Below are 10,378 nucleotides of genomic sequence, written 5' to 3'. Positions count from 1 at the left end.
ATTAATTTGTTTACTAATATTTACTTTCAACTTATGTTATGCATAATCAACATTATTTATCACTATTAAAGTGACATATCATAACACCCTCTAATTGATTAATGAAAAACTACTTATCCTAGTACATATACCAGCTGGTTTATTTGCCATAAAATGTCTTTCAGGATAAATCAATACCACATTTAGTGATAATTAATGCAGTGCAAAAAAAACCCACTTGAGAAAACTTCATCGTCTACTCAACACTGGTCTTCATTGAAAATCAAGTGTGAAAAGATGGAATGTCTGTATTAATTCCTACTAGCTGTGCATGATAAACACAAAAGTATGAAAAAGCAAGTCGTGGTGTTATTACAGATGAGTTTTAGTGAGACAAATCACTAGATTTATTCTGTTTTTTTTTTTAACAGAAAAATATAGGAACTGGCAAACAGCAAAGTTTAAAACAATAATGTGAATACGCAGAGCGGAAGAATTTTCATAACCTACGTTATAGCAAAATAATTATTTGTTAGGGAATGGTAAAATACAATGTTACGGAGGCACATTTAAAAAAATCTTTCGAGTTAAGCCTTTTTGGTGGTTACATTATCCAGACTTTTCGCTGAAATGATCCCGTTTATTCCTCCGCCTCCCAATGCACTTTCCCATGAGGAAGAGACGAATAGCGGTTGCGCGGAATGATACGGAGGGGACTACACCCAGTCGGCGACCGATCGCTTAGGGTCCTTCTGACTGCCTACCGAAAAAGCACATTAAAGCGGGGACGCCACGGAGCTCGGAGTTAGGGTCATCGCCGGAGAATCCGCAGCTCCACGGAAGCGCGAAACAACCACGCTGCCGCAGTATTAACGACGGAAGCTCTTTTCCCGTTATTTTTATTTTGTAAAAAAAACGCATTTTAGTAAAAGACGCAGTTATGTCCTGGCAAGGCTACGTGGATAACCTGATGGCCGATGGCTGCTGCCAGGACTCCGCCATTGTTGGGTACGCGGACGCCAAATATGTCTGGGCAGCACCTCCCGGTGGCACTTTTAGCTGTATAACGGTAAGGAGAGCGGACACGATGAGACACAATAATGAAGCTAAAGGTAATGGTGATATCTGCCCGTTCATCATCGGGGATGTTTGAGAAGGAGGCCCCGCCGATCGGGGGCTGACTGAAGTAGGAGTATTTTCGGCAAACCGACACCGATTTCCCAGACAGTGGATGTGACGGCTTACGGCCTTAAGGTGCGCTGCTTTTGCGGGCTCATTAAAGGCGATTCTTGTATGTAGGTAACCGTCCCGGGAACATGAAGCTGGCAAGGCGTGGAATACAGCCCGAAAAGGCCTGTGCCGTTACAGCCGGGCGGCTGCTTAAGGGACGGGCCGCCTCATTGTAAATTAGTTAATTTTAAGTCCTTGTCTTTTTCGCCAGCCTGAAATGACCGAGGATAGCGGTGACGGGATTGTATTGTGATATTAAGAAGTTGTCGGCTGCGGTGCGGTTTTGCGGCGAGAAGAGGAGGCGCAGAGAGGAGGCTGATAACTGGATAAAATCCAGCCGGACGTTCTGAGTTGACGTTGCTTGGCTGTGTCTGCTTCCCGGGTTTGTCCCCACCCCGGTTAGAAAAGCAGCATAGTTGCTGGCCTTGGATAGTGGTATCTGCCGTAGAGGATAATGCTGGATTCGCAGATGCCCCCCCTCACGTTTTCCAAGATGGCGTTTCCCTCCGTGCCTTTTCCTGCCTGCACTCCGCAGTGCCGTCAGCCAGCTTCCTTTTAGCTTTTCCCCTTTTAGCCATATGCTGCACGTTTCCTTTTGCCGGTGCCAGTGTTTATTCATATTAAAACGTATGTGTCATAACGCGATCAGGTTATGCCCGTTGTTTCTGACGGGCGGCATGGCACTAATGCATTAGAAGTTAGGAGATTGCGGAGTTTATGGGGTCTGCAGTTTTGCCGACGAACAAACTTTGAAAGCAGTTCTGATTGAATAAGATTTTATCTAGCGGTGAAAATTCGTGCGGGCCTACATATTTGTAATTTTTCAAAAAATATTAATCATGACTTTAATGTTCCCCGTTTTGGGAATTCTAGAATGTTCTACGGGGAATTAATGAAGTATACCGACCTTTAACACGGTGTGACAGTGTTGATTTTTATTATTAATAGATCAGTCCCCGTTCACCCGTGGCCCTTCCAGTCGAACAGCAGCAGCTGAAGGGAAAATGTACACATGGCCTTGAAAGCTTCCTGTAGTGTCTTTCATTGTCTTATCGTACTGTTGTTTTTATCTACATAGTTTTGTAGTGCACGGCTTGGAGGGATCCTTACAGGTTAATATTGATTCACTACCAAACCTACCAACGCTGCTCAAGAAAATCAGCACTTATTACCCAGGGGTGAATTTTAACATAGAACTTAGGAACGACGTAGCGTTAAGGTTTCGGGAAACTCACTCGCATCATTTGGCTGATTGATGGGGGAATCCCTTTGTTAGATTATGTTCTTGGCTAACTCGTATTTTATGATTTCTTGGATATCAGTACTGTTTGGTATTTGTTTGCCCCCCCCCCCCAACTATGACTATAACTAAGTATGCCGTTTAGTTTGGCAACAAATATTAAATTCTTGGCATGGTTCATTTTTTCTGCGCAGCTACATTTCAGATCTTTAACAGGAAACGTTGATAGTAACTTTATTGACACACTTGTAAAATAGAGTAAATATGTGTAAGATCCTAGCGTAGGATAAGCTTTTATAGCACAGTCGAAATTTACTCGTGATTTAGTGGAACACCTACAACACCCAGCGTTCTTCAAACTATTTGTTAGTCATTGCTGTTTTACCTTTTAAATACAAGTTTGCTGCATCAGTCATGTATCTGCTAGATGTGTGTTTGGGTAAACTTTCCAAAGGGCTATCTTCAGATGGTGTGTGTGTGTGTGTGTGTATCCAGCAACAAACTACAATTGATCATATGTTCTTTGCATTTTGTAGCTAGTTATTTGAAAAGTACACTCAAATGTACTGTTTCTCCCCCCTCTTTAGAAAAAAATTTCGTTGAGTGCATTCCTTTTCCAGGAATAAACCAGATTCCTGAACTTTGTGTGGTCAGTTCATGTTTTGGCTATGTTCTGTACTGGCTCAAAGCCCTGGTTTTTTTGTAGTAGATTTTAGTTTTTATTTTTGGGTATTTATTAGATGGAAAGGATGCTGGGTATGGTTTATCCTTTGGGGGAAGAAAATAAAGGTAAAGAATTTAATGACATGGTGCCTAAGTACATAACATTCTGCTTGCATCATACTGACAGGAGCTGATCTGGTGAGATTGTAGTAGTGAAAGTAATCCTACAAACTTTCCATGATGGGTCACCAAGTGAATGTTTTATAGCATTAATCGAATGTGTAATATGATTTTTATTTGACGGACGTAGTGGTTTAAACTTCAGGGTTTATTGAGGTTATTGGCAAGGGTATTCTGAGCGTTGGTAGCCATTAGCTGGCTCGCTCTCGCAGTGTAAAATCAGCACAGGAAAAGAATTTGTTGGCTAGCTAGCCGCCAGATGTCATTCTTCGAAAGTTTGCTGTCGCCTTGCAGTTTTGAGTGCTAGATGTCCTTTTAGTGTGTGTGTTTGTAGACCAAAAAGCAAGCAAATTGTATAGAATAAAAACGCTTTGCACTTTAGATTCATGGCTACATGGCGAATGCAAAGCAAGGAAACACTCTAGAATCATAAATGTTGATCACATGTTGCTATTTTTCCTTTTATGTCATGCTGTTTCCTGGAGAGGCATGCAGATAGTAAGGAGCTTCGTTTGCTGCCACGTTTGTGCTTTTAAATAGTTCCTGTGGGAGAGTAATGTCCTGTTTTTTCTCTCTGTTTTAAGGCTCAAGAAATTGAAGTCATAGTAGGAAAGGACCGAGAGAGTTTCTTCACCAGTGGATTGACTTTAGGTCACAAGAAGTGCTCCGTGATCAGAGACAGCCTTCTAGTTGATGGTGATTGGACAATGGACATCAGGACAAAGAGTCACAGCGGCGAGGCCACGTATAATATTTCTGTAGGCAGAGCTTTGAAAGGTAACCTAATGCCAGTTTACTTTTCGTAGAATATTCAGTGTAATTTAAACAAATCTGAAAATGATGATGTAAATGTTGCATGATCTTCAATGGTAATTGTCATGAGTTTTCTACCTGTGTTCTTTCATCAATGGGTAAGTGTTAGCCAGATATCAGATTATGCATTGTTATAAATACACGTGTGGGAAATGTTTGTCTATGACGGAAGCATTCACTTTCTTGTTCCAGGCCCTAATTGATTCTCTTGATTTAAACATTCAAGTCTTGGTTCTAATATTCAGTCAACATAACTGAGTGTTCTTCACTTCTAAAACTGTAACCCTAAATAACAAATTAACACAACGTCTATGCCCCCTACTGAACCTGTATCGGGAGTGAGCCTTATTCAGATATGGCAAAGAATGCAGTTATGCTGAATACCCATAATATGTAACCGGAGTTGGTTACAGCCTGTTTCAAAGATGTCAAAGAGGAGCCTCATTTATGTATTAATTGGGACCCTTTAGAGATTCTGGAAAGTTGGTGGGAACACCTTTTGTAAAGTGGACTCGCAGTTGGTTTCATTCCTCAATAGTCTTTATAGCAAAGGCGATTGGCACTTATCTTGGCAGTTTTTTTAATGGAAAACCAAAACGTATCCCAGATTTTGATCATTCTTATTGGTCAGTTTTAGTCACTTGATAAAGTGAACTGGTAGTGACTGATCTGAAAGTTTTGGTATGGGTGGTTTACAGACCTAGTGTACCACTCTGTAGTGTGTTGGGTAAATTCATTTCCAAATCAGATATTCGTATAACTGAACATTTTATACCCCATCAACAAGCACATTTCTTTGTGGTGTATTACTTGCAAAGTAACGATTTGAAAGGAGCACTTAAATTTCACCGCTCAGTGTAGTTTTGGATGAGCAGGATAGTTCCAGTGGGTGGCTCTGGGGAAATGGCACAAGTCTGTGAGTTACTTGGGCGAAGAAGCCAACCACTGTCACTAAAACAATAACAGTGTGGCATGCCCACAGCAGCCTTCTCTGGGAACAGTTTTGCAGCTGTTCATGTAATATGGTATTTAAGGTTATTTTTTCCCCTCGCTAAATGCTTGGAAGTTTTAAATGCATATTTTTGTTAAATAGTTTCCAGTATGCTTCAGTATAAAGCGTCATCTGATCTACGATAAGCCTGAAGAATTAGTCAGGTTTTTTTTATTATTATTATTTGTATATAAAAATGGAATGATTTTTCCCATCACCAACGTCACTCACTAAGTGTTTAGTGTGATTAAGGAAGTCAGAGCAGAGCCTTTGTTACTTTTTTCAATGGCATTCTTTGTAGTTTAGGTAAAGGTTGAATCTCTTAAGACCGTTGGGCGCCTTGAGTCGGGTCGATGGCATGAAAATGAATGCTTCGATTCCGTGTCTGTCCAGGCGATTTATGAACCACATCTCGACTAACTATTCTAAGCCTTTTACGTCTTGCTGTCTTAACCTTTGCACTAACTATCTGCTGCATTTTCTCTAAACTTCCCTTTCTCCTTCTTTTCTTTCAGTCTTGGTTCTTGTAATGGGCAAGGAGGGGGTCCATGGAGGCGGATTGAATAAGAAGGCATATTCAATGGCAAAATACTTAAGGGATTCTGGGTTCTAGTTTAGTCAGGCTTGGTTAAGAAAAAAAAATAATAAAAAAAAATTTAAATTAAGGAGGAAAAAATGCTGTTACATTTCCCTGTCAAAGTCACATTAACGTCTTAACATTAATAGCCAACCAATGTTTCTGGGGGTGACAGTCATTGATGTGTCTATGGTAGTGGGGGATGCTGTTGTTTTTTCTCCTTTCCAAAGTTTCACTTTTTGTTCTTTGTTTTTTTCCTTGTGTGCTCCAGTATTGGTTTTAGTGATGGGAAAGGATGGTATCCATGGAGGGCAGCTCAACCAGAAAGCATATCTCATGGCTGAGTACCTGAGGAAGTCTGGATATTAAGCAGCCTCTTCCCATTCATCTAGCAGCTCATAATCACCCTGTTGCGTCAAGAGAACTACCTGATGTAGCTGGTAGATGCTTCCCTCTCCCCTTTTTATTACCCCCCCCCCCTTTTTTTTTTGTTTTTGTCACCCTTTAACCTCCCACCCAAGTACTGCTTTAAATTGTATGCATTTACACTGTATACCCAATCCTGCTTTGGCATCATCGTTTCACTTTAGTATATCACACTATTATCATAATGCAATGACTTTATTTAAAACGAAAGCTGATACAGGTCTGGGTGCTGCTTAGCAAAACACAGGGCTCTTGGTGAATAGCTAGTGAAGGAATTTTTAACTGACGAGCCCATATGAAGTAGTATATGAAGTATATCCAAGGTAGTAGCCTTGGATTGACCAGTGGCTTTTTGAGCACTTTGAGCAATTAAGCTCATACCGTCTTCCTTTTCTAGAGAATGTCTGGGAAGGAAACTGCATGCACATCTTCTAGCTCAGTGTTCCCCATGCCTGTCCTCGTGGACCCCCCAGACAGTTCACGATTTCGCTCCATGCTAGATAGTGAACTGTCTAGGGGTTTCCGAAGACCAGGTTGAGAAACACTGTCTTACCTTTATTGGTTTTTCATTTGTTGAACTCCTGCCAAAACTTAAGTATCTTTCCATTATTACCTTAGAATTTTTCTTCATTTTGAACACTATATTCATGGCACTCCATCACATTGTGGCTTGCCCCTAATGTAAGCTATCTGATATTTTTTTGTTTTGCAAGATTTGATTTGAGTTTGCTGTATCCTGTGTCAATTTGGTTTTTCTCAGCTATTACCTGGATGTAGTTCTGGTGGTATTCTGCATCTAAAAGCACGTCATCGTTGCTGCAGGTAGACTTTTCTTTAATAACCTCTTTGCCATACCCCTGACTATATGATCTCCCTGGACATTCCACTGTTACATAGCAGAGTCAGGTCATTTTCACAAGCTCCTGTACTTTTTATTATTATAAAGGCTGCCATTTTGGACACTAGATATCCCAACATGACCATCTGGAGTGTATCCCATTGAAACATTTTTCATAGGACCAATTTTAGCTGCAACTTGGGAGTTAACAACTGTCCAAAGGCATTAAGCATTGAAAAGGAAGACTGTTGGCTAACTCCAAAACAATAACTGATATTGAAATGACAGTAATGTGTTTGCTGCTGAACTTAGCATTAGTTTGATGGAGCGGCAGTCTCCTCACTTTGTCAACTGTTTCGTTTTTTTTTTTTTTTTTTTAAATTAACGATTGCATCTGACCTTGTAATCCCTTGCTGTGGAGAGAACTGTGGAATAAAGTGCTCTGTGCTCTATTCATCTGTGATACTAAAATGTCTGTCAAAGCATGGTACTAAACATGCCCAATGTGTTTAAAAAATTAAAAAATAAAAAAAAGAAAAGCAATTCACTTACATTTGCAGGGAAATGGTGTTGGTTGGAAAAAATAGAGCCTTGCTGTTTTGTGGAAATTTATACAAATTCTGTGCATCCGTGCCATAATTTCGAGATGGTCTGTTGCTGTTTCGGATTGCATTTTAACCCATGCCCAAAAAGATGAGATCGAATGGCACTTAAGAGCTCTTAGTGTGAGCTCAAAATGTTAAGGCCTTGTTGAGTATGTCCCAATTGCATCTAATCTTGCTGATTTTTTATTTTTTTTGTTCTTTCCCTAAACCTTTTCTTATTTGGGATATGGTAGAACATCAGATTTAATATGCATAAGAAATGCCATAAAATTGGGGGGGGGGGTATTACCCTTGTTTACACACAGATCAAATAAATTTATTCCAACCAGATGAATTGCAGTTGTTTTGATTTCCTAACTCTGATCGTTCCTTGATGACAGTGGGTGTTTCAGGTAGGGCAGCTGAGAGGCAAATACCGCCCATACCCAGCGCTTAAAGGGTTGGGGGGGGGGGTCTAAAGCCAGCCTCTACTTTGTCTGTGGAGTGCACAGGTTCTTCCCATGTCTTGTAGGATTTTCATTAATAGACTAATCAGTGTCTCTCAAATTCTGTGTGTGTATGGGGTGATCTCATCCAGAGTTTGGATAGACTCCGCCTCCATTAGAAGATGTCAGCGCTGTGAGAATCGTTGGGTGTTGATCTAAGAAAAGCACTACAGCTACATTACTCATTCAGTCTGGCTGTATCATGCATGATCTGCATGCGATTTTCAAAAACGGCATGCTACAAACTAATTGTCCCATATTCTGTGACAAAAGACACAAGGCACTCCCTCATTGTGGGCAGTGGTGAAGTCACAATTGTCACTGAATAAACAAAGTTGTCATTTCACGCCGCATTAACATGTAGCTATGCTTGCGCATGAGAGACAGGCAGTTCTTGACTGTACAGCACTGAGTGAAGCTCTGGATTGTTTACGTCTGCATTTCACCCAAAATTGTTTTAAGATTCCTTTATAAATTTCAAAATCCCTTAACATATTTGAATATTTTGACATTACTTTTGTGCCCGCCCTATTAAATGAGGCAGAGTTATGGGTGCAGTGTCATCTCTGGTCTGTAAAACAAATAATTACATTGGTGTGCGATGAAAAATTTTATATGCTAGTCTTTTTCCCTCCCAGAAATCTTTAAATGTATTGAACCGCAGTAGGAAGTATTTTAATTATCTCCAGAAAAATAACTTCAATATTTTGTCAGCAGTACATATTCCTAGTCTTGTATTTTCGTGTTTATGAAAATTTGAACTATTCTGCATTAAATGTACTAGAACTTATTTTAGCCAAAATAAAGATATATAAAGATGTATAAAGATGTGCTTAAGTGTTTTCAAAGGTATCTTTAAAGGATGATTTGCAAGTCATAAAATATCAGCCTTGGTATTTGAAGAGAGAAATCTTTAAATATGCTGGGTGGGAAATACATTGTTAAGTATTGTTAGAAAAATACAATATTCCATTAAGCAATCACTCGTTTAATTATTGCTTTCTGTCTGTCTTGTTCACTTTTTGGTTTCCGTCATGTAACAGACGATTGCTTCTCGTTTGATTAATTAAAAAATACATAGGTAATAGTTCAGATTTTTTTCTTAAGTGAGAGCCGCAGGTTAATACTGTAAAATTGTTTTAATGCCTTTTCCTCTAAATTGCTCATTGTACTCTAACGTCAAACAATGTTATGAGCCAGTGGTACACTATGCAGAATAATTTGTGTTATGTCAGTGTTTTGGGACATTTCTTAAAATGACTCGTACAAATTTAGCTTTTTCAGAATATTCATTAAAATGTGGATAGTCACCAAAAGCAGTTGTTGACAAGAAAAAAAACCTGGCATTTTAAATAGTAAGTTGACTTAATACACTGCAACACACTGCGCATTACGGTATTCCCATTTGATTGGTGTGTGGATACGGTTACCTCCCAGAAGTCGTCTGGGTGCCAGTCTGGGTGCCAAATGAAACTATCCGGGATGGGTCAAGGGAGTAACCGCGGGTGGTGCAGTTTCGTACAGGCCATGGGTAGACGAGCACAACTCAGAACTGCACCCTGCACGACTGTACCAGGGAAATGGGAGAGACGTTGTGAATGCGTTGATTCAGGTTCTGGCTATAAGGTGACATGGCAGTGCAGATTTCTGTTCAGAATTCAGTGCTGCTTTTAAGAATCCTGTATCAGCACCCTGGGAGGAGAACATGGGCAGCTTAAAGAAGAACAGACTTTGCATCAGCAGTGCAAGCTAAGTACGACCACATACTGATGCAGTCAAAAGTATTGGTATGTTTGTTTACAATGATATGTCAAAAGTGGAGTATGGATTAAACAGTGGATGCCGATTACTTTTGCCAGTTTCAACATTTCACAGAGAATTGTGATTGTTTTTAAAAAAGTGGAAGGGTACAAATTTTTTTTGACTGCATGCGTAGCACTCATGAATCACACCTGCATATAGTGTGGTGTGATCTGTTCAAAACCAAAACATGCATATTCTTGAATGAAAGCAGGAAACACAAAATCCCCTCGTCCTCTGAATGTCGCCGTAGCAGTTTCCACGTGCCTTAAAGGTGCCGCACATCACAGCTGATCTGATACAGCATACAGTCTTAGTGTTTGACACCACAAATGTTCATACTGGGATTTCCTTAAGAGTGTTGTGTTGTTAAAAAGTACAGAGCTTTGATAGGCTCAGCCGCTAGTGTCAAAACTGATGACGTGGACATTTCCAGCACCAGTGAGTCATACACAGCAAATTACTTTTATAGAATAGCTTGAGAGTCTGGATTCGTCCAGTGAACAAAGAAAGCATTTCGATGAAGCGAGACTTTGACAATAGCAGTGAAA

The 10,378-nt window shown here is 40.1% G+C and overlaps 1 protein-coding gene across 2 annotated transcripts; it reads left to right on the top strand.

Moving 5' to 3' along the window:
• The first annotated feature begins 685 nt into the window (after positions 1–685).
• Positions 686–8,853, top strand: LOC125727390 (profilin-2-like). 2 transcript variants are annotated; one of them, XM_049004061.1, is made up of 3 exons: positions 686–1,048; positions 3,877–4,069; positions 5,612–5,938. In XM_049004061.1, the coding sequence occupies exons 1-3, from the start codon at positions 920–922 to the stop codon at positions 5,707–5,709; spliced, it is 420 nt and encodes a 139-aa protein (XP_048860018.1). In that variant the 5' UTR covers positions 686–919; the 3' UTR covers positions 5,710–5,938. The 2 variants fall into 2 exon arrangements, with proteins under 2 accessions (XP_048860018.1, XP_048860017.1); XM_049004060.1 differs by lacking the exon at positions 5,612–5,938 and adding an exon at positions 5,945–8,853 and having other exon boundaries at positions 693–1,048.
• The last annotated feature ends 1,525 nt before the right edge of the window (positions 8,854–10,378 follow it).

Source organism: Brienomyrus brachyistius, unplaced genomic scaffold, assembly GCF_023856365.1.
Source record: "Brienomyrus brachyistius isolate T26 unplaced genomic scaffold, BBRACH_0.4 scaffold96, whole genome shotgun sequence".
NCBI classification, from domain to species: Eukaryota; Metazoa; Chordata; class Actinopteri; order Osteoglossiformes; family Mormyridae; genus Brienomyrus; species Brienomyrus brachyistius.
The sequence above is the reverse complement of the archived record's forward strand: the minus strand, read 5'-3'. Positions and strand labels throughout refer to the sequence as shown.

Excerpts from the sequence above, each read along its gene's own strand:
- LOC125727390 (XM_049004060.1), top strand. The coding sequence starts at position 920 with ATGTCCTGGCAAGGCTACGTGGATAACCTGATGGCCGATGGCTGCTGC. Across the intron at positions 1,049-3,876 it reads GCACTTTTAGCTGTATAACG|GCTCAAGAAATTGAAGTCAT; the intron begins GTAAGGAGAGCG and ends CTCTGTTTTAAG. Across the intron at positions 4,070-5,944 it reads TGTAGGCAGAGCTTTGAAAG|TATTGGTTTTAGTGATGGGA; the intron begins GTAACCTAATGC and ends TGTGTGCTCCAG.